This window comes from Ranitomeya variabilis, chromosome 5 (genome assembly GCF_051348905.1).
Source record: "Ranitomeya variabilis isolate aRanVar5 chromosome 5, aRanVar5.hap1, whole genome shotgun sequence".
Lineage (NCBI taxonomy): Eukaryota > Metazoa > Chordata > Amphibia > Anura > Dendrobatidae > Ranitomeya > Ranitomeya variabilis.
The window spans coordinates 496,763,788-496,788,375 of NC_135236.1; the positions used below are offsets into that span (position 1 = coordinate 496,763,788).

The 24,588-nt window shown below is 42.3% G+C and overlaps 1 protein-coding gene across 10 annotated transcripts in view; it reads right to left on the bottom strand.

Annotated features, from left to right (window-relative positions):
* Positions 1 to 24,588, bottom strand: part of LOC143776348 (tetratricopeptide repeat protein 41-like) — an 87,169-nt gene that overhangs the window by 18,014 nt on the left and 44,567 nt on the right. For all 10 annotated transcript variants that reach the window (XM_077265644.1, XM_077265641.1, XM_077265636.1 and 7 more), the window contains 5 exons: positions 18,775 to 18,955; positions 11,974 to 12,124; positions 8,529 to 8,678; positions 5,641 to 5,774; positions 3,917 to 4,040 (listed from right to left, as the gene is read on the bottom strand). In XM_077265644.1, coding sequence (XP_077121759.1) covers positions 3,917 to 4,040; positions 5,641 to 5,774; positions 8,529 to 8,678; positions 11,974 to 12,124; positions 18,775 to 18,955 — 740 coding nt within the window. The remainder of the gene's footprint in view (positions 1 to 3,916; positions 4,041 to 5,640; positions 5,775 to 8,528; positions 8,679 to 11,973; positions 12,125 to 18,774; positions 18,956 to 24,588) is intronic.

A 24,588-nucleotide genomic window follows, 5' to 3' on the forward strand; every position in this document is an offset into this window, starting at 1 on the left:
GTTTCAGTGCCACGTATTTAAGTGCCACGTATAAACAAGTGCCACGTAACCCTAGCTATTTCTATTTATAGTGGGTTCTCTTGTGGATTTTGATGATTGGCAGCTGTCACACACTTCTCAGCATGCGTTTTAAAAACGCAAACGCATGAAAAAACGCATGTAAACATGGCAAAACGCCGTGTTTTTTTTCTACATGCAAAAACGCATGCGTTTAAAAAACGCAGCGTTTTACCGCGTTTACATGCGTTTTTCACACATGCGTTTTTTTAAAAAAACGCATGCAGATAAAAACGCAAGTGTGAAACCAGCCTTAGGCCCTCTCTTCCCACTCCCGTGTAGCGGTGGGATATGGGGTAATAAGGGGTTAATGTCACCTTGCTATTGTAAGGTGACATTAAGCCGGGTTAATAACGGAGAGGCGTCAATAAGACGCCTATCCATTATTAATCCAATACTAAAAAAGGGTTAATAAAACACGCACACATTAGGAAAAAGTATTTTAATATTCTTCATTTAACCATACTTACCATACTTCAGCGCCTGCAAAAAACGTAACATAATAAACCGTATACTATCTGTCCGCCGTAGTCCAATTAATAACGAGTGTCCCACGACGATCTCCCCTATAGAACAGTGACATCGGGTGATGTCACTGCTCTATAAGACCCTCAGTGACACACTGACAGGAGACAATGGCTCCTGTAGTGCATCACTGAGGTTACTAAAGTTCACTGGTCTCACTTTATGGCAAAAAGCTGCGTGGGAACTTTCTCATACAGCATGCCATAAAGTGAGACTAGGGACTATTTTCTCACAGGGGCGTAGGAATACATTGTGGGGAATACATTGTGGAAGGATACCTTCCTCCCCTCATTGTGTTCCTGGAGCCCCTGGAGAGTGGTTGCATCAGCTGATGCTCCTGCTCTCCACGGGAGATCGTCGTGGGACACTCATTTTAATTGGATTTCTGCGGATCAGGGAGTATAGTGTTTGTTTATTATTTTAATATTTTTTACAGATGACAATGGCTTCGGGGATCAAAGTGACAAGTGATGGTGAGTATGTACTGTATGTTTTATGTACTGTATGTCTATATGTATGTACTGTATGTATGTATGTACTGTATGTCTGTATGTATGTATGTATGTATGTACTGTATGTATGTACTGTATGCGCATGTCGTCGCATGCCGCATGTCGTCGCATGGCGCATGTCGTTGCATGTCATCGCATGCAGCATGTCGTCGCATGGCGCATGTCGTCGCATGGCGCATGTCGTCGCATGCAGCATGTCGTCGCATGGCGCATGTCGGCACATGGCGCATGTTGTCGCATGGCGCATGTCAAAGCATGGCGCATGTCCTGTATGTGTTCTATGTATGTATGTACTGTATATGTGTTTTTTTTTTCTTTGTTTTTTTATTTACATTCAACACATTAGCCGGATGATGGGACTACTACTGTCCCATCATTGGCTAATGTGTCACTCACTGTCAGCCTGCACACAGAGACAACGCCGCCGCCACCACCACCGCACAGCCACCTTCAGCACCGGCAGCCGCCACCACAGCACTGGCAGCCGCCACCACAGCACCGGCAGCTGCCGCCACGGCACCGGCCGCCGCGGCGGGGCCGGCCGTCGACGCACTAGCGGCCGCCGCCAGGGCACCGGCCGCCGACGCACCAGCTGCTGCGGCCGCAGCCACGGGATCAGCCGCTGCCGCAGCACATCTCGGCATGCAGATCCCAGCACCAGACACGTGTCACCTGCAGTGCACAGCCCCGCCCGCCCCCAGCACAGCACAGTCCCGCCCACAGCCCAGTCACTCTTGTGTGACTGCTGAATGTGCGGCTGGGACACGCCTGTTACTGACGTCACGTCAATTTCCAGAGTCTGGAAATTGACGTGACATCGGCGGAAATTAGCGGTGGCTGCAGCCTGGGGGTCACGTGACCCGGACTCAGCCACCAGCATAGCGCCGCTCACAGGGGAAAAAGGCAACGCAAGGTATTTACACAATTCATCAGGGGCCCCGGGGGGATACATTGGGGGGATAATTGAAAGTAGTGGACAACCCCTTTAACTCCCCTTCTTCTAAGAGCCATCGCTTTTTTACTTATCTGTTGACATAGACATATGGGGGCTTGCTTTTTGCAGGATGACTTGTACATTTGAATAACACCATTCATTTTATCATATGATGTACTAGAAAGTGGAAAAAGTTCCAAGTGCTGTGAAATTGTGGGAAAAAACACCGCAATGCTGCCATTGTTCTTTGTCTTTTGTTTTCATGCTGTTCACTATACAATAAAAATCACCTTTCTAAGAGCCCTAACTTTTTTATTTTTCCATCGACCTAACCGCATGAGGGCCTGTTTTTTGCAGGACGAGCTTGAGTTTTGGAGGATTTTATTAATTTTACTATACAATGTATTGGAAAACAGAGATACAATAAATAAAATGGTGAAAAATGCAATTCTGCTCGTTTGTTTTAGTTTTGTTTTTTTACCACATTTATTGTGCAGTAATAATGACCTGGAAACAGGATTGTCCTGGTCAGTACGATTACAGTGCTATCGAACTTGCATTGATAATTTACTTAATTCATGAAAAAAAGTTCAGAATTTGGTAAAAAAAAAGTTTTTAGTTTGTCTCACTGTTTTCTGAGGGCCATGATGTTTTTTTTTTACCTTCAATGGAGCTGTATGAGGGTGTAGTGACACTAAGTTTTAACTGATACAAATTTGGGGTAAATACAACATTTTGTTGGCTTATTATTGCATTTTATTAGGGATTTGAAGTGTCCAAACAAAGTAAATCTGCCATTTTTTTTTATTTTTTTTTAATAAAGGTGTTTACCACTCAGGGTGAAAATGACTTTATATTTTGATAGACCGGACTTTTATAGACATGGCAATACCAAATATGTTTTTGGGTTTTTTTACTTTTATTTTCATATCTTTAAAGGCTATTTTTTTTTTATTTTTGTGCTCTACTTTTGAGTTCCCTTATGGGACATAAACTTGCAATAATATATAATGCATATAGCAAAACCAAAAATTGAGCCAGACAATAAGCTGATATACGTGTAAAGTGTAAGAGCACATTCAAATCGTAGCAATTTCAGAGACAAAACCCAAGAAAAAAAACAAAATGAGCATATACCCTACCCCATTGTGATTGCCTCTTGGGGGGCAGATGGGAGCCTGTAGTATAAGAACCTGGAGCAGGCTTACCTCTTGAGCCCCCTCCACACTTGCAGAGCCCTGACCAGGACATTTATTCACATCCTAATGCGGGAAGGGGTTAAAATGTCATAGAACACTGTCTTAGTACATTAATAAGATAGGTGCCTGTGAGCATGTGCAGTAGCAAGTTCGGCTGCTGTGACCTGAAGTCTACCAGCATGTGGTATAGGCATCACTGGGTCACAGCAGCCGTGTTTTCTACTGCACATGCTCACGGGCACCTGATCTATCCTAATATTCTAAGACAGGGTTCTGTCAATGTACAACGGCCATTTAATGTACAATAACATTTACTTTCTTAAACAAAATGAGAGTGATTTGCTAATGAAAAGTATTTAGAAATTTACCTATAACAATATTTTATGGGTTTATTTTTTTTATTCCCAGAGAGCTCCTTTATGGATTAAAGGATTTGCCCCAACTAGACAACCCCCTTTTCAAAATTAAAATAATCTGATGATCAACTAATTAAAATTATCTCCAGAAACTCCAACCAATTACCAGACACATACAATGGATATGTTCACCTCTGAGAACCACAATACAGATTACATATAGACTATTGCTGCTTATAATGTAGAAAAAAGTTGAAAATTTGCAGATTACACAACCTTAGATAATCCCATTATCCGAAGTGCTGATTTAGAAAACTCTTAAGTGGAACTTACTACTGAACTTCATAAGTCAAAGGGTGATCCGTGCCAAAAATGCTGGTTCTGAGGTCCAGGGATCTCTGAAGCATCTCAACCGATTCTTTCCTATTTCCTAAGTTATCAGTTAAAAGCAGCTGTCCTATTGGAATTGATAACAAAGAAATAAATAAAAGATTGTCTGAAAACATTTTATATGACCATGCTAAAAGAGTTAGTGTCATGAGTGCCACAATGCAGGGAAAACGTAAGCCCCCTGTTCACTTTAGATCAGGGATTCTGAACCTGTGGCTCCCTGGTCCATGTGTGGCTCGCAGCAAACAGCTAGGAAGAGCAGGTCTCCAGATGGCGACTTTTGGTAGTAGCCCGCACAGAAGAGAAGATATAGATATGCATATACTGGCCTTGGGGTTGGAGAGATAATTCAAATAAGTGCTCAGCTGGACATAGGATGATACTGCCAGATACAGGGGGAGATTAAAGCAGGATGCAAGAGTGTAGTGGCAGTGCTTGATGTGACAGTACCCAATGCGGGTAAGGTGGGAAAGCCTGGATACAAGTACATTGCCTTGGTGTGATTTCTTTGGGGAAGATATGTTTGTCATTATACCGATAAGAGGGGTTCTAGGTGTCACTACTGTGGGGGAGGCAGACGCTGAAGGTCACTACTCGGGAGAGAGGGGTGGCTCTGGATGTGGTTTACAACCCTCTTTCAGAGCCATATGTAGCTTCTAAAGTAAGAAAGGTTGGGGATCACCGATGTAGATAAGTGCTGGCCAAATGATGACTTGGACAATAGTTTAGCCGGCAGCTATCTTACTCAATTCTCCCACACACAGGAGCACTCTGGTAGTGGTTTTATTTCTTAAAGAACAAAAGGATCAGCAGTCCGAAATCAGGCACATCTGATCCTCCAATTCCGCAGCCATCATCTGTCAGAGGCCGTAATCCACATTAGACTGTCGGCTGAACTCATCGACATCGGTGGGTTCTTCGGAGTTTCGTCTAATATGTATGGGAGCATTTACGCTTTTATTCTCAGGATTAGTGAGAGTTCCCGAAGTCAGAAAGTGACCGCATTTCCTAACAATATACCATCACTTTATAAGATGGGAATATCCCTGGAAGCACTGTAAGTATTTTAATGTGTGGTTATTTCTACACTATTTGACAAACTACCATTGAGGGGTTCAAACAAAAAGGAACTGCACAAGTCATCATCCAACATACGATAGGAGTCCAAATGCATATTGTCACCAACTCTGAGAGACCTAAACCCCAGAAGACATTTTTACTGCAGTTTTAGTTAGAGACATGGGCATTTCACAACGTAATGTCTTGAATCTCATTGAAGTTAATAAATAATATAAAAGACTAGCAGATGAAAATCTCTATTACTTATTCTTTGGCTGTAAGGCAAATTACTTGATATAAAGGTCTGTCATATGTCTGGTATGTTAAACAGGTAGTAATTCTTTTCTTAACAAGTATAACTCAAGTTGCATTCTTCAGAAATGATTAACCCAAATCCATCACAGCTTGTGTACTGTGCAGGCTTTTCTTAAGATATACGAGTATGTCCTGCAGAAAAGAATTCCAACATAAAAAAACACTAACATTTCTGGAACATTGTGTTCCATAAACTTAGCAATCAGGAGGAAGGTTTTTATTTTTAAATCTTCATCAAGAAAAACTTAAATGAAATATACAGCATTAACACAAAGTTAAATACTCCATATTACCTGATTTCACTAATGTATTGCTAAGACTTATCCTGAGATTCTGCATTATCTCCGGGGATAAAGAGCGTTTTCCAGTCTCTTCTTTGATTTTGATAACATTCCTGTAGTTTTCAATTGCATGTTGCCTTTGGGAGCTGAAATATAGGAAATTACACAGTTTACAAAATTATTATTAATCATCGGGACTGATTTAATTCTTCCTGATGTAGCCAATATAAATTTTTGTCCATTACTTTCCTTAATTCAAGAGCCATAGCTGTTATTATTTTTTTTTTATAGCTCCATTTATTCCATGGCGCTTTACATGTGAGGAGGGGTATACATAATAAAACAAGTACAATAATCTCATACAATACAAGTCACAACTGGTACAGGAGGAGAGAGGACCCTGCCCGCGAGGGCTCACAATCTACAAGGGATGGGTGAGGATACAGTAGGCGAGGATAGAGCTGGTCGTGCAGCGGTTTGGTCGATCGGTGGTTACTGAAGGTTGTAGGCTTGTCAGAAGAGGTAGGTCTTCAGGTTCTTTTTGAAGGTTTCGATGGTAGGTGAGAGTCTGATATGTTGTGGCAGAGAGTTCCAGAGTAGGGGTGATACGCGAGAGAAATCTTATATGCAATTGTGGGAAGAGGAGATAAGAGGGGAGTAGAGAAGGTGATCTTGTGAGGATCGGAGGTTGCGTTTAGGTAAGTACCGGGAGACGAGGTCACAGGTGTATGGAGGAGACAGGTTGTGGATGGCTTTGTAAGCCATGGTTATGGTTTTGAACTGGAGTCTTTGGATAATAGGGAGCCAGTGCAGGGATTGACAGAGGGGAGAGGCCGGGGAATAGCGGGGGGATAGGTGGATTAGTCAAGCAGCAGAGTTTAGAATAGATTGGAGGAGTGCGAGAGTGTTAGAGGGGAGGCCACAGAGCAGGAGGTTACAGTAGTGAAGGCGGGAGATGATGAGGGCATGGACTAGGGTTTTTATTTTTCTGTCCACTTAGCCATATGAGGGTTTGTTTTTTGAGAGACGAATTGTAATTTTGGTGATACCATTCATTTTAGCATAAAATGTACTGCAAAACAAGAAAAAAATTCTAAGTGCGGTAAAATTGTGAAAACCCCCCCACAACTGCGCCAATTTTTGGGGGAGGGTTTGTTTTTAGTGTTCATTGTATAGTAAGAATGACTTGGGATCATGGTTTTCCAGGTCCGCGCAATTACAGCAATGCTAAATTTTGTCCAGTTTAGGTCACCATGACCCGTAACAGTTTCATTTTTCTTTTGTTACCTGTGTGATGGCTTCTTTTTCTTGTGGGGCAAGCTATCATTTTCATTAATACCACTTTGGGGTACATGCAATTCTGTTATTGCATTTTTTTTTAACTTACATATACACATTGAAGGCAGCGGCTTTCACACCAGTACGGTAAGGAGGCAGTGACCCAAATAAGTTCAACGTCAACGTCTTCATTTGTCAACTTCTAAAGAAAATTCAAACTTTATAATCTGGTTTGCAGCCAGAACGTCCATGTCCAGTCCATTGCAGTGGGCACCTGCACCAAATCCTGGGTGCAGTAAGGCTTTGCTATCTCTGGCTCTGGTCTGTGTTCAATCTCACACAGCCAGGCATACACAGAACCTCCTTGTCACAAGGTTACAGCAACAGTGTGGAGCCAGGAGACCGCAGCGTCTGATTGCATCTACTCCGGCGCTGAGAAGAAGCACTTCTTCTTCATTTTAAGTGTGTTTGTTCCTTCTGGCAGAACAGGGGTTAATCGGCCATGTTGAAATCCCTTTGCTCACAGCTGTGCTCAAAGCTAGCCACTCCTTTTCCATTTATAATGTGGGCTCTGATACAAATCCTTGTCAGAGCTAGCTTTATTGCTGCATGGCTATCGGAGGGAGAGGAGTTAGTATGAGAAGGAGAGTTTAAGGCGTTACTAGTGACTATTCCTTGGTTTGTATGCGTGGTAATTCCTTATCCTTCTCGGTTTTGGTTTATTCCCCTACCTCCATGCCCCGATGCATTCCCCTGTTATATGCAAGTGAATATTTTGCATGCCTGGAGTTTTCTGTTAACCCTTGTTTGTTTTGCCTTGTTTGTAGGGGAAGAGAACAGATGGAGGGCTATCTCAGGAGATAAGGCAGGGGCAGAGGCCCCGACATCTTCGCCTTCTGAAGTATCCTGGGGAGCAGGGCGAGCTAGGGCGCCCCCTAGCGTTAGGGACAGGGAAGGAGCCCCTGGTCCTGGGTCACCCGACAGCCGTGTCGTGACACTCCTGCTCTGCTGCTTGAAAACCAACACGGACACACCCAACCCTTGCCTGCAGGTTAAATGCAAATTGTGGCCATTGGCCACTTGCAAAACGTGGACTGGAGGGAGAGATCTGTCCCATCATTTACCTACAGATCTCTCCAAAAATAAAAACCTATGACAGGTTTTCCTAAATCTGACTTGGTCAAATAGCCTTACCCAGTCCACACTTACATTTATTTTACATTGTAACCACAGCTATGGCTGTGATTACAACGCCCTCCAGCGGGTTCAGTATGTCTTCAGACACATTCTGGGGACACGAAAAAGCCCTCGCATATGATTCCATCACTATCTCCCAACACAGAAAATCACAATCTTCTATGAAGTCCAGCCACAGAAGCGCCACCATGGCAGAAACGAAGGCCTTCATCAGGCTCCCTGCTGCCTTGGCAACCCATCGGCATCCTGCGGTCACGTTGAAGGTGGCCTGATGGGTCCATGGAACTGGGCACCCCTTAGACCTCGCACTTTTAATACCCTTCTAAGACACTGACAGCAGCATTTAAGATGTTATCAGCAATGGGAGGAGCTCCGCTCCATTCTTTCACGCTCACAGCTCCGTATACCAAACACCAATATCTTACTAGTTACTGGATCCTAAATTAATCTGTACGTCTGCGATGTACTCCTGGATTTCTCCACACAAGATGTGATTCTTGCCGTATAGCTTGCGTCTGACCTCCAAACAATCGACCAGATATTTTTCTGATTCAGAAACGTGCCCAGTACAAAACCTGAAGGATAAATATCTGGTTATAAAAAACAGGTCTTTGGTGCAAAACATTCAAGTGTAATTCCTCAAAATAACAAGTCATCCAGCAATATGACCCCCAGCAACATCATGATTGTGGCTGTGGAACACGGGAACCTGGCTCTGCAGAGCCCAGGCCTAAATGGAGGGAGCCTCTGCTCCATTCATTGTCTATGGGACCGCGGGAATAGCCAAGATAGGGCTGCTCTGGAATTCCACAGTTACATTGTTAGGATTGCTGGGGGTCCTGACAGTTGGGCCTCGAGTAGTCAGCAGGTTATCCCCTACTCATAACTTTTTGGGGTGAATAACTTTGAAAAATATAAGTCACGTACAATGCAGTTTAATTTAACCCTTTTAAGTCCTGACTTGGATATTCTGTGTCTACAGCCTACACTGCTGTCATACCATATTCCTGGCCAAGAGAAAAGTTTTGGGCATTATGTACAGTGGGGCAAAAAAGTATTTAGTCAGTCAGCAATAGTGCAAGTTCCACCACTTAAAAAGATGAGAGGCGTCTGTAATTTACATCATAGGTAGACCTCAACTATGGGAGACAAACTGAGAAAAAAAAATCCAGAAAATCACATTGTCTGTTTTTTTATCATTTTATTTGCATATTATGGTGGAAAATAAGTATTTGGTCAGAAACAAAATTTAATCTCAATACTTTGTAATATATCCTTTGTTGGCAATGACAGAGGTCAAACGTTTTCTGTAAGTCTTCACAAGGTTGCCACACACTGTTGTTGGTATGTTGGCCCATTCCTCCATGCAGATCTCCTCTAGAGCAGTGATGTTTTTGGCTTTTCGATTGGCAACACGGACTTTCAACTCCATCCAAAGGTTTTCTATAGGGTTGAGATCTGGAGACTGGCTAGGCCACTCCAGGACCTTGAAATGCTTCTTACGAAGCCACTCCTTCGTTGCCCTGGCGGTGTGCTTTGGATCATTGTCATGTTGAAAGACCCAGCCGCGTTTCATCTTCAATGCCCTTGCTGATGGAAGGAGGTTTGCACTCAAAATCTCATGATACATGGCCCCATTCATTCTTTCATGTACCCGGATCAGTCGTCCTGGCCCCTTTGCAGAGAAACAGCCCCAAAGCATGAGGTTTCCACCACCATGCTTTACAGTAGGTATGGTGTTTGATGGATGCAACTCAGTATTCTTTTTCCTCCAAACACGACAAGTTGTGTTTCTACCAAACAGTTCCAGTTTGGTTTCATCAGACCATAGGACATTCTCCCAAAAACTCCTCTGGATCATCCAAATGCTCTCTAGCAAACTTCAGACGGGCCCGGACATGTACTGGCTTAAGCAGTGGGACACGTCTGGCACTGCAGGATCTGAGTCCATGGTGGCGTAGTGTGTTACTTATGGTAGGCCTTGTTACATTGGTCCCAGCTCTCTGCAGTTCATTCACTAGGTCCCCCCGCGTGGTTCTGGGATTTTTGCTCACCGTTCTTGTGATCATTCTGACCCCACGGGGTGGGATTTTGCGTGGAGCCCCAGATCGAGGGAGATTATCAGTGGTCTTGAATGTCTTCCATTTTCTAATTATTGCTCCCACTGTTGATTTCTTCACTCCAAGCTGGTTGGCTATTGCAGATTCAGTCTTCCCAGCCTGGTGCAGGGCTACAATTTTGTTTCTGGTGTCCTTTGACAGCTCTTTGGTCTTCACCATAGTGGAGTTTGGAGTCAGACTGTTTGAGGGTGTGCACAGGTGTCTTTTTATACTGATAACAAGTTTAAACAGGTGCCATTACTACAGGTAATGAGTGGAGGAAAGAGGAGCCTCTTAAAGAAGAAGTTACAGGTCTGTGAGAGCCAGAAATCTTGATTGTTTGTTTCTGACCAAATACTTATTTTCCACCATAATATGCAAATAAAATGATAAAAAAACAGACAATGTGATTTTCTGGATTTTTTTTTCTCAGTTTGTCTCCCATAGTTGAGGTCTACCTATGATGTAAATTACAGACGCCTCTCATCTTTTTAAGTGGTGGAACTTGCACTATTGCTGAATGACTAAATACTTTTTTGCCCCACTGTATAATAAAAGCAAATTACAAAGGTGGTTAGAGTGTAAAGATAGTTAGTTAGAAAATACATTTTAGGTGCCAGACCACCCCTTTAAGTGGGTGGTCCAAATTTTTATGTTATTCCATAGAAGTAGAGAGAAGGCAGTAACAGGGGCCTTCAGCAGGCATCTGTCTGCCAATGAAAATGTTTGGGATTCCGCAATCATGACTTGGGGGTTGGAAAGGCAACTAAATGGATGCCTGGGCAGGGTTACGCACCTTTAATGGTCTGTCAAAAATTGTCAATGGAATGTAAGGGGTTAAACAGAGGTGATGGTAGCTAGCTCCAGTCACTGTTATTAGAAGCGGATGCCAGTGGCTGCTGTACCTTACATACGGTTACATACTAGGATGGGAAGAGGTTATAGGGAGCCTGTCGTAAACGGACAGTATAAACTAAGCCTATAGCCACTACAACAATCACGCCTTTAGTTTTATCATTGCTGCCTCCTTTCTACAGAAAATGCAGTTTGATCAAATATGCTAATTAGATGCTTGGTGCCCCAATAGCCTGGCCAAGAGTTTCAGTGCTCTAATCCTCCCCCAGGATTTACATGTCTGCCTCCTTCACTAGTGATTAACAGGGCTGGTCCAAGCTTTCTCTGCCGACAAGCCAGCCCTGTCAGCCATTAGTGAGGGAGGAGACACGTGCAAAACCTGTGGGGAAAGCAGTGCACGGAGCCCCTTGCCCAAGCCATGGCTGCACCGAGCACCCTAAGTTACATGTTTGATCAAACGCTAGTTTTTGGAGAATGGAGGCAGCGCTGAAGGTGCGATTTTTCATGGTGCTATATAATTGTTTAGTTTATACTATCAGTCTGAGCTGACATTCCCTTTAATAGGGTCTTTTAAGTTGGCAAGTTTACTTTATCCTTTACCATTCCTTCTTCAAGGCAGTTGGTGCATAATGCAAGGCAAAACCAAACTGCGAGCATGCCACAAGTATGGGTTTTTGTGACTGTCATATTATATAGTATTTTATAGTAGTTATATCACCACTGAGCTATGACATCACTACTTAGTACATGGTCACATCATAGAATATAAAGGACTTTGTCTTATCTACAGGCATCTAGGATCCCACTATAATGCATTGTAAGGCTGCCTTTGTAATGAATATTCAGGAATATTTATAATGGTGTAAGGTTTTATTGTCCCCAGTTAGCTGTAATCTTATTAGGAAAATACGCTTACTTGTGAAGACCTTGACAAAGTGTTAGCGCAGCTTGTTCATAAGGCCCTGTTGTGTGGGACTGGAGCTGTTCTATAGGATTTTTAAGCATCTTACTTCGCTCTTCGTAGCCCAGTTTGGCTTCCAGAGTTGCTTTTAAGCACAGCAGCTTACCTAAAGAGTGAGACCCGGAACTAAATACATCTCTCATTTATGTCATTACATGCAAAACAGAATGTTATACGCAATTATGTGATTCGTTCAAGTTCTTTTTTATATATCTGGGAAGTAAATTCTAGATACAGTGGCATGTAGAAGTTTGGGCACCCCTGGTCAAAATGACTGTTATTGTGAACAATTAAGCAAGCTGAAGATGAAACAATCTCTAAAAGGCTTAAAGTTAAAGATGACACATTTCCTTTGCATTTTAAGCCAAAAAATATATATTTTAATTGTTTATATTTTAAAAATTACAAAAAGGAAAATTGGCTGATGCAAAAGTTTGGGTTCCCTTGGAGATTTATGTGCTCAGATAACTTTGACCAAGATTTCAGACCTTAATTAGCCTGTTAGGGTTATGACTTGTTCACTATCATTGTTAGGAAAGGCCAGGTGATGCAAATTTCCCAGCTTTATAAAATCCCAGCCTCCTCTAACCTTGTGCCAAAAAACAGCAGCCATGGGTTCTTCTAAGCAGCTGCCTAGCACTCTGTAAATGAAAATGGTGGAGCCACACAGCAGGAGAAGGCTATAAGAAGATAGCAAAGCGTTTTCAAGTTGTCCTTTTCTCAGTTCGAAAATTAATTAAGAAATGGCAGTTAAAGGGGTTGTGCTGCAAACAAAAGTATATTTTAATCAACAGATCTTATAATAAAAATAAACTTCACATTTGGATGTGTTTTAAAAAAAATGTTCCTGTCCCGAGATAATGTTATAACTGTGCCCCAAGTGTAATGGCTGTATATCCACCATGCAAAAACAGGTCGGAGAAACCACAGCTACTGGCCAGGGGAGGAAGCAAAAGACTTTACTGACATTACAGCAGACAATCATAGCTGATTCTTTATTTAAAGTAAAATAATGTTTAAAAACAAGCAGTGAAATGTTTTACTAACAAAAAAAAAATAATCAACAGCGATCCTGTGCTAGAATGTCTATATACTCTCTTTTGCTTCCTCCCCTGCCCAGGAGCTGTGTTATATCTGACCTATTCCTGCACGGCCAAAGACACTCATTGAACTGGGGCACATTTATATCTTGGGACAGTGCCATTTTTTTAACACATCAAATTGTGGAACTTTTTATCATACCAAGATCTATTGATTAAAATATATATTTTGGTCGTGGCAAACCCCTTTAACAGGAACAGTGGAGGTCAAGATAACATCTGGAAGACCAAGTAAAATTTCAGTGAGCGCTGCTTGTAGATTGTTAGAGAGGCAAATCAGAACCCCTGTTTGACTGAAAAAAACCTACAGAAAGATTTTGCAGACTCTGGAGTTGTGGTACATTGTTCTACTATTTAGAGACACCTGCACAAATATGGACTTCATGGAAGGGTCATCAGAAGAAAACCTCTCCTGCATCCTCACCATAAAATTCAGAATCAGATGTATGCAAAAGAACATCTAAACAAGCATGATGCATTTTGGAAACAGGTCCTGTGGATTGAAGAGGTTAAAAGTAGAACTCTTTTGGCCACAATGATCAAAGGTATGTGTGGAGAAAGAAGGGCACAGAATTTAAGGAAAAGAACATCTCGACAACCATTAAGCATGGGGGTGGATCAATCATGCTTTGGGGTTGTGTTGCAGCTAATAGCACAGGAGAACATTTCATGGGTAGAGAGAAGACTGGATTCAATGAAATTTCAACAAATTCTTGATGCAAACATAACGCCAATCTGTAAAAAGCTAAAGTTGAAAAGACATTGGCTTCTACAAATGGATAATGATCCTAAACACACATCAAAATCTACAATAGACTACCTGAAAAGGCACAAGCTGAAGGTTTTACAATGGCCCTCACAGTCTCCTGATCTGATCATCATTGAAAATCTCTGGCTAGACCTCAAAATAGCAGTGCATGCAAGACAACACAGAACTGGAAGAATATTCCAAGGTAGAATGCAGGAAAATCTATCAAACAAGAATGAAAAGACTCTTGTCTGGCTATAAAAAGTGTTTACAAGCTGTGATACTTGCAAAAGGGGTGCTACTAGGCACTAGCCATGCAGGGTGCCCAAACTTTTGCATCAACCCATTTTCCTTTTTGTAATTTTTAAAATTTAAAAATACAAAGGAAATGTGCCATATTTAACTTTAGGCCTTTTAGATATCGTTTCATCTTCAATTTGTTTATCTGATCACGATAACAGTAATTTTGACCAGGGGTGCCCAAACTTTTACATGCCACTGCATGTTTGTACATTTTTTACAAGTCTTCCATGGGTTCCATAAAGGTTGCTTTGGTATAACATGACTAAGTTATTCAATACAAACACATTTGCTAATAAGGGCATTTTCATATTGACAAATGAACACTCATAATACACTAGCATTCAAAGCGTTTTCTAATTAATTTCTTTAACCCTTTCATGACCTTGGGATTTTTCGTTTTTCCGTGTTCGTTTTTCGCTCCCCTCCTTCCCAGAGCCATAACTTTTTTATTTCTCCGTCCATATGGCCATGTGAGGGCTTATTTTTTGTGGGACAAGTTGTACTTTTGAACGACATCATTGGTTTTAGCATGTCATGTACTAGAAAACGGGAAAAAAATTCCAAGTGCGGTGAAATTGCAAAAAAAGTGCAGTCCCACACTTGTTTTTTGTTTGGCTTTTTTGCTAGGTTCACTAAATGCTAAAACTGACCTGCCATTATGATTCTCCAGGTCACTACGAGTTCATAGACACCTAACATGACTAGATTATTTTTTATCTAAGTGGTGAAAAAAAAATCCAAACTTTGCTAAAAAAAAATAAAAAAAAAAAATTGCGCCATTTTCCGATACTCGTAGCGTCTCCATTTTTCATGATCTGGGGTCGGTTGAGGGCTTATTTTTTGCATGCCGAACTGGCATTTTTAATGATACCATTTCAGTGCAGATATGTTCTTTTGATCGCCCGTTATTGCATTTTAATGCAATGTCACGGCGATCAAAAAAACGTAATTCTGGCGTTTCGAATTTTTTCTCGTTACGCCGTTTAGCGATCAGGTTAATGCTTTTTTTTTATTGATAGATCGGGCGATTCTGAACGCGGCGATACCAAATATGTGTAGGTTTGATTTTTTTTTAATTGATTTATTTTGATTGGGGCGAAAGGGGGGTGATTTAAACTTTTATATTTTTTTTTATTTTTTTCACTTTTTTTTAACTTTTTTTTTTACTTTTGCCATGCTTCTATAGCCTCCATGGGAGGCTAGAAGCAGGCACAACCCGATCGCCTCTGCTACATAGCAGCGATCTGATGTTCGCTGCTATGCAGCAGAATTGCAGGTGTGCTGTGAGCGCCGACCACAGGGTGGCGCTCACAGCTACCGGCGATCACTAACCATAGAGGTCTCAAGGACCTCTATGGTTACAATGCTGAAGCATCGCCGACCTCCGATCATGTGACGGGGGATCGGCGATGCGCTCATTTCCGGCCGGGCAGCCGGAAGCGCCGGTTAAATGCCGCAGTCAGCGTTTGACAGCGGCATTTAACTAGTTAATAGGCGTGGGCAGATCGCGATTCTGCCCGCGCCTATTACGGGCACATGTCAGCTGTTCAAAACAGCTGACATGTCCCGGCTTTGATGCGGGCTCACCGCCGGAGCCCGCATCAAAGAGGGGCTTCTGACCTAGGACGTACTATCCCGTTCGAGGTCAGAAAGGGGTTAAAAATGGTCAACATAGCATAAAAAGGGATACCTCATCAATCCCGACACACCGGCTCTCATGCTGCTCTGTCAGTTTCCATTTGCAGCTACAGCAATTGTGTCCCAAAACAGGAACCTGCTGTAGCCCATCACTGACGGAGGGAAGTTACAGCTACAGCCATTGATTGGCTGATCCAGTTATCTCCTGTGTGTTAAAAGTGGGAGTAGGGGGTGGATCTGTGAAGTGAGTATCATTGCTTATGTTTATGTAATTCTGACCATTTTTAACAAAAAAACATTAGTGGGTTGTGTACTATTTTCATTTAGTGTAAGATACTGAATCCTCTTGAAAGTCTGGGTCGTAGAGAGGACTCACAGATAAGAATTTCCCATCTATGATGGGAAATTCAGTCGGCCGTATAATTCGGACGAGGATCACAACACAGTGCTTGGACTGGCCATCGGCTCTCCTGACACCAGCATGACAGCTGCATGGAAATACCGATAGCCAGTCAGAGCATCCTCATCCGAGTAATATGGCTGTTTGACTCTCCACTAAGGCCTCCTTCACACAAAGAATCATAGTATCGCAGGGATACGGCAACAAAGAGGAGCCAGAAGATCGCAACGTCAGGTTACACGAACTCCTGCACTGATTAAAACTGCTTTACCGTCCTACTAAACAATGCAGGTTTTCATATTTTTGTCATTGCAAGGGTGAATCAGTTCAGTTGATCTCCTGGAGTTCTCCATCCTGAATGGTCTCAGCTGTTCTGTGTTGGCTACTCCCCTCTGGTATATATGCTCGCCACTGGCATTTGGGAGTTGCTAGTGATAGCTTTTCCACTACCTGGTTTGGAGTTGAAGAACAAGTTCAGTGTTTGTAGTCAGCGGTTGGAGAGTTTTTCAGGAGATTTCTGGGTGGAGTTGGTTTGCGTGTTTATCTTTATCATCTCCCATTTAGTTTGTGCCTCCTATACATCCCCTGTTTCCTATTGTTTTGTTTTGTAAGTGTATTTGTATGATAATAGTTTTCTTTTATCCCTGTGTGTTTTCCCGTTTGTCTGTTTAGTGTTTTCCAATACACTTCTGCCTCACACCTCTTTGGGTGGGGGAGGGAAGAGATAAGAGTAATATAGGAGCATAGCAAGGTACGAGACCCCGGCGTCTCTATCATCCGGGGTAATCTGGGAGATAGCGATAGCCTAGGGCACCCCTAGTCTGAGGGATCGGGTAGGTCACCACAGTCCCTTGTTACTACGTGACTCATAGAATGTTAGAGTTGGAAGGGACCTCCAAAGTAATTGTGTCCAACGCCCTGCTCAATGCAGGATGCACTAAATCATCTCATACAAATATCTGTCTAGTTTCTGTTTGAAGACTTCCATTGAAGGAAAACTCGCCACCTCTCCTGGCAGCATGTTCCACTCATTGATCACCCTCACTGTCAAAAAGTCTTTTATAATAGCTAATCTGTATCTTCTCCCTTTCAGTTTCATTTCAATGCTTCTCATGTTTCCATGTGCAAATGACAATAAGGATGTTCACTTTACACTGTGACATCCCTTTAGACCGCTATTAAGTCTCCTCTTAGCTTTCTTTTTTACAAAGAGCCTTCTTTTTTACAAGCAAAACCTTCCCAGATCCCTTACCTGTTCTTTCTCTGTCTTCTCTAGTGATAGTTATCCCTCCTAGCTTTGCATCGTCTGCAAATCCGATTAGTTTATTTTGAGTTCCCTTACCTCGAACATATTTAAAAATGTGGAACGACCCCGGGGCCAAGACAGACCCCACATGAAACACTCTTCCAATTGGATGTACAACCATTTGTTACCACTCTACCACTCTTACGAGTATGATCACTGAGCCAGTTATGAATCCACCAAACCGTAGCCTTGTCAATCCCATGCTTGGTCATTTTTTCAAAAAAAATAGTATGAGATACTTTATCAAATGCTTTGCTGAAGTTGAGATATACTATATCTACCGCATTTCCCTGATCCACCCAGTCAGTGATTGCAGGAAATTAGATTAGTCTGGCATGACTTGTTTACTACAAACCCATGCCAGCTCAGGTTAATTACTGTATTCTTATCCAAGTACTTCCTGTATTTTTTGGATTATAAGACACACTTTTCCCCTTCATATTTGAGGGGAAAATGGGGATGCGTCTTACAATCCATATGTAGTTTCAACAGCAAAAGGAAGGCGTTCCAGCTCCGTAAAACAACAATTCTTTATTAGTCCCTTAAAATTATTCCATCTTGGTAAATCCTTGCATACATGTGAATGCTTTGGTAAAAGAAAGAATTAATGCGACGCGTTTCGATCTGGTACGATCTTAATCATTGCATTCTGTAAAACAACAATTCTTTATTAGTCCATTAAAATTATTCCATCTTGGTAAATCCTTGCATACATGTGAATGTAGTTTACCGGGGGGGGTGGGTGGCGCGGTGGAACGGGGCTTCAAGAAGCCGGCGGCGGCAGGAGTGGGGTGATGTTGTGGGCCCTGGAGTGGGAGGAGGGGGTGTTCTGGCGGTGTGAGGCTGCGGGTCCTGAGCTTTAAGAATATATCTAAGGCAGGAGCAGAGTCTATTGATTTCTTGGCATATAAATATCTTGAAAAAAAACCTGCAGGCAGGTGGCAGCGGTGGGGCCTGTGCTGCAACATGATCGCAAATGTAACGTGTACAGTATGTAATTCATTTCTTTCATGTTATCCTTAAATTCATTAAAGAAAAAATCTGTTTGAAAAGGCAGCAACTGTGCAGTAGCAGGTGCTATCTTGTTAGAGAAAAAAAAAAGACCTCCTCTAAGATGTGGTACATTTCCATTTATTTCTGGAGATATTGTACAGGCTATGAAAAAAACGAAGGGATGCCAATAATGATGAGCAGGACTGTAGGCCACTGGTCATTAAGGGGTAAATAAAATGTAATAGATATTTGTTGAAATAAAGCCTACCTCTGAGTCTCAGCAGTTTGTAATTATTTTCTGGGTTATTCTTGCTAAGACACTGAAGGTTACCCAGCGCCTTCTCATAATAAATGATTGCTTCCTGCCAGGAGCCAATGTCTCGATTCAGATCTCCAGACATTTTTTGTGACCACATCAAGACTTTATTGTCCCTGTTTTCTGCAGATTCCTAAATAATATAGAAAAGAAAGGTAAAGTGAAAAGATATATGAAAATGTCCATACAGTGTGTGTGATCATTCCATTCTGACTATAAATAATGTTCGCCAAGTGCAGTGTACCAAGAACGATCACTTTAGCACCTAATATCGCCTGACATGAAGTCGGACGTGCCTGAATGTTCCTGCCAATGTGCAAACAATTGTTTCAAGGAAAATTATTTTTCTCTTCTGTGATGAATGTCGCTTGTCAGTGTAATCTTGAACATGTATGGCTTGCTTTGATCAATTACAACGGCGAGCATCAAACAAAATGTATGAGGCTGCATAGGTGGAATGATCGTATATCAGGTGAAAATTTGCCGAGAGGTTCTCCAACCATCAACCAATTTCTGTGTAATGTATATTATATAGATGTTACATTCAACCATTAAAACTGACATGATCTGGTTTCCTACAGCATACACTACCTATCTACTGTATGAGGATGCAGGCAGCGCGATCCTGGAGGAAAGCATGATTCTAGACTGACAGATCAGCGCCATCTAGAGGACATATGGTGTTACTAAGAAGGATTCACAACATTCAGTATTTGCAGCAGAAAAACGCTGAAAGAACTGACATGGCGCAGATATGTACCTGCTTCACGCCTGAAAGAACAATATAGGCAACATGTGCATTCGATCTCAGACATCTCATTCAGTTGGCTGGTCCTGTAATACGCTGCATTTTTCTCACAGTAAGAATGCAACATGTGAACATATCCGCATGCACTAACTGAGCTTCCTTTCTCTAATCCTGCTTGAAAAAAAACTAATTGATAATTACAAGTTATTTCTAGACTTCTGAAGCGGAAATCCACCTTATTATGCAGTGATACACGGCCAGCTCACATATCACTGTGTGTGACAAGAAGATTCTACATTTACACGTCTGAAGAGACTGGATGAAAAAAAACCTGTTATTTGGTCAACATGATCAATCAATAAAAAGTGACAATTTACAATCAGGTCTTAAAAAGGCTAATGCAAAAGTGACAACCAATCTAACTGCACTGAGCAAATATGGATGCGTTCTATGAAAAGTATTGGAGTGGCAAACAGATGCTGATGCAACATGTCTCAGAAAGGCACTACTGCAATTATAGCCGTATATCCAGAATATTCCATAGGGTAAACAAGCAACCTGATCACATGTTAGGAGGCAGACTGTGCCGATACCTAAAATTAGACATCACCACGATCCCCCATACGGGTCTGACAGATGCCCATGACGTCACTCACCAGCACCTGCCTGTTGCTTCATCCATAGCAGGAGTGCACAACTCCAGTCCTCCAGGGCCACCAGCAGGGCTTGTTTTCAGGATTTCCTTAGTATTGTACAAGGTTGGAATCATCACCTGTGCAGGTGATTACATTATCACCCATGCAACATTAAAGGGAAGGTGCCACCAGTTTTCTTGTAGTTTGTTTTTTTGTGAAATTAAGCTTAAAATAGTAAATAAAATGTATTAATGCAATGTTTGTACTGTTTGCAAACATTTCTATATGAAAAATATTATATATTTTCTTACAAATATATATTTACCACTAGGGGGAGCATTTTCCGTTTTAGACCTCAAGCAGCTATAGTGAGACTTACCAGCTTTACTGTTAGCTGGAAAATCTGGGCAGTAACTGCTGACATCAGCATTTCCCTCCCCTTTTGGGTGGTCTAGTCTCCCTAGGGCAGAATGAAGAGCAGCATCACAGGGCAGAGCCATTTTGTGTGTGACTGCCCTGTGATCTGCTATCACCAGCAGTTACTGCATCAGAAACACAGCTACAGAGTTTACAGAAGAGCAGAACACAGTGGGCTCAGCAGCATGGTGGACTGGAGGAAGAGTGAAGACATGGGTGTATGGAGCAGCATTGTCTGTGCAGAGCTGTCTGTGACTCATCCCTCAGTAAGATAAGAAGGAGCTCCAGGTCTGCAGTGAATGGCCAGGCAATGTGGAGGGAGGGGAGAGATACATTGTATGGCAGAGAGAGACTGATGGGAGAGAGACATGTAGAATGATGAGTGAGACACATGGAGCGTGATGGGGAGAGAGATACACATGGAACAGCAGGGGTGAGACACATGGAGCGTGATGGGGAGAGAGATACACATGGAACAGCAGGGGTGACACACACGGAGCGTGATGGGGAGAGAGATACACATGGAACAGCAGGGGTGAGACACATGGAGCGTGATGGGGAGACAGATACACATGGAACAGCAGGGGTGACACACACGGAGCGTGATGGGGAGACAGATACACATGGAACAGCAGGGGTGACACACACGGAGCGTGATGGGGAGACAGATACACATGGAACAGCAGGGGTGACACACACGGAGCGTGATGGGGAGAGAGACATGTAGTATGATGAGTGAGACACATGGAGCGTGATGGGGAGAGAGACATGTAGTATGATGAGTGAGACACATGGAGCGTGATGGGGAGAGACATACATGGAATAGCAGGGGTGACACACATGGAGCGTGATGAGGAGAGAGACATGTAGTGTGATGAGAGACATGGAGTGTGATGGAGAGAGATAAACATGGAATAGCAGGGGTGAGACACTTGGATGATTTTGATGCGCTTCCACAGCGTTGTTGGATGCGCGGAATTGCATCAAATCCGCAGTGTAGTGCACAACCAATGTTAGTCAATGGGAAATTGAGAATTGTTGTGCGCATGCAGCAGAAAAATATGCGCGGATTTGCAAGGTTTTATTTTCCAAAAAAAAAGGAAAAAATGTATATACACTGGCGCTTAATCACCTGAAAAGATAAGGTGGGGGCCTTGGAAGCTGCACGTGGTTAAAAACAGGTTCTGTGCAGGACTCTGTTAGAAAAATTAACACCTAAATAATAATATTGCAAACCACTGCGCTAAAACTAAGGCTGAAATATCAATATACTTACTTCTATTATGGCTGTTTGTGTGTTGTATGAGAATCCTTATGGATAAAGGGTTGCACCTGGTTACAGCGATTGTACTGAAAGGTAAAGTATACAGGAGATCGGTATATTATTTGGGCCGTACAAATAGGTTATCAAGGATATCAATTAAATGCACTTACTCCTCATGTGAGGTTTTATAGGCTGCACCTGAAGTGTTCCTATACGAGGTTTAAGTGTTTCTTGGTGTGATAAACCAATGCTGGAGGGTAGAATATGCAAAAAAAAAACAAACAAACAAAAAAAAACAGTATAATATTTGGACCGTATAGATGTGTTATCATAAGTATTAGTGGAATACACTTACTCTCTTTATATAAGACTATGATAACACATCTATACGGTCCAAATATTATACTGTTTTTTTTTGTTTGTTTGTTTTTTTTTTGCATATTCTACCCTCCAGCATTGGTTTATCACACCAAGAAACACTTAAACCTCGTATAGGAACACTTCAGGTGCAGCCTATAAAACCTCACATGAGGAGTAAGTGCATTTAATTGATATCCTTGATAACCTATTTGTACGGCCCAAATAATATACCGATCTCCTGTATACTTTACCTTTCAGTACAATCGCTGTAACCAGGTGCAACCCTTTATCCATAAGGATTCTCATACAACACACAAACAGCCATAATAGAAGTAAGTATAATGATATTTCAGCCTTAGTTTTAGGGCAGTGGTTTGCAATATTATTATTTGGGTTTTATTTTCCGCAGCATGTCAATTCTTTTTGCGGATCTGCAGCGTTTCTGCACCCATTGACTACCATTGAGTTAGGCAAATCCGCAGCAAAACTGCAGGTGTAAAAATCTGAGGTTTTGCTGCGGAGTTGCATGCGATAAACGCTGCGGAGGAGGAAGTGTGTGGGCAGAGACAGTGAACTGTGAATATGTGCGTGTCTGTGTGCGGGTGTCCGTGTGTATCTGCGTGTGTGTGTGTGTGTGTGTGTGTGTGTGTGTGTGTGTGTGTGTGTGCGGGAACAGGGAGTATACTGCTGTTTTGTTTTGTTTTTTCAGGAGATTGAGGGCGTTACACGGTTAGCTGACTAATAAAGATGAGAAAGTGTGTAGTGTTTTATTTCATTAAAATACTTTATTCTGGCTGTGTGTTTATTTAACCCCTTAACAACTATACGATTAGTAATGGATAGGTGTCTTATTGTCACATAATAATGCCACATAGATCACACATAATCCCACAATATAGTTATCATTATAATAGTCATATATTTTTTACATTATTCCACCATACTGATCAAACATAATACCACCATAAAGATCACATATAATACCGTCATATAGATCACACATAATACTTGTCCGCATCAAGTGTAGTCTATATGACAGTACTATGTAAAAAATATATATGGTGGCATCATGTGTGATCTATATGGCAGTATTATGTAATAAATATATATGGCGGTATAATGTGTGGTCTTCATGGGAGTATTATGTGACAAATAGATATGGCAGCATTATGCGTGATCCATATGGCACTGGCAGTGTGCTGGTCTATGGGGGGGTCACAGAGAGAGATATACGGTGGAGGGAGCAGAGTATTTCAGGAGAGCAGTGTGCTGGTCTATGGGGGGGGGGGGGGGGAGTGTGCACACACTGACACACACACAACTGTATACTTAGCCTTTACTGGCTATTAAAATGGGGGACCCCAAACAAAAAAAATTAAGTGGGGTCCCCCTATAATAACCAGCAAAGGTTATGCAAACAGCTGCGGGATATTAATAGCCTAGGAAGGGGCCATGGACATTGTTCCCCCGGGCTAAAAGCCATCAGCTCTCAGCCGCCCCAGAAATGGCGCATCTATTAGATGCGTCTTTTCTGGCACTTTGCCCGGCTCTTCCCACTTGCCCTGTAGCGGTGGCAAGTTGATTTCATATTTGTGGGGTTGATGTCACCTTTCTATTGTCAGGTGACATCAAACCCACAGCTTAGTAATGGAGAGGTGTATATGAGACACCTATCCATTACTAATCCTATAGTTGTATTGTAAATAAAGACACAGCCAGAATAAAGTCCTTTCTTAATCTTAATTAAACTATACTTACCGAACGCATAATCCCCGAATTCCTCGTCCTCGTCTCCTGCAACAAAAATAAAATAAACCACAAATATTCCTCACCTGCCCGCCGAGATGATAATCCATAATGTCCCACGACGATCCTGATCACTTTGAGAGCAGTCACATCAGTGATATGACTGTTCTCAAAGACAGCCGGCGATAGACTGACAGGATGAGATCGCCCCCTGCAGTGGATCACTGCACCACCGTGAGCATAATTTTTTTTTATTTTTATGTGAATGTGTATGTAATGTAACTTTTTTTTTTTTTTTAAACTGTGAGCACAGGTAGCGGCAGATGATACTACTCTCCCATCAGACACAGCCCAATGGAAGCAGTAGTCTCATCGGTCCGCGCCTGCTTTTTTACCGCAAGTCACCGCTGCAGGTCACAGTCAGCTGCAGAATCACACTGACATCTGCCAGCATGATCCCGCAGCGCTGTGACCGACAGTACCGGTGGTAGCGTTACCGCAGGTGACAGTCACAGCTGTGGGGTCACGCTGACATGTAACAGCATGACCCCCGCAGCTCCTGTTATCGCAAGCACTGAGCTGTGTGTGCAATGGGG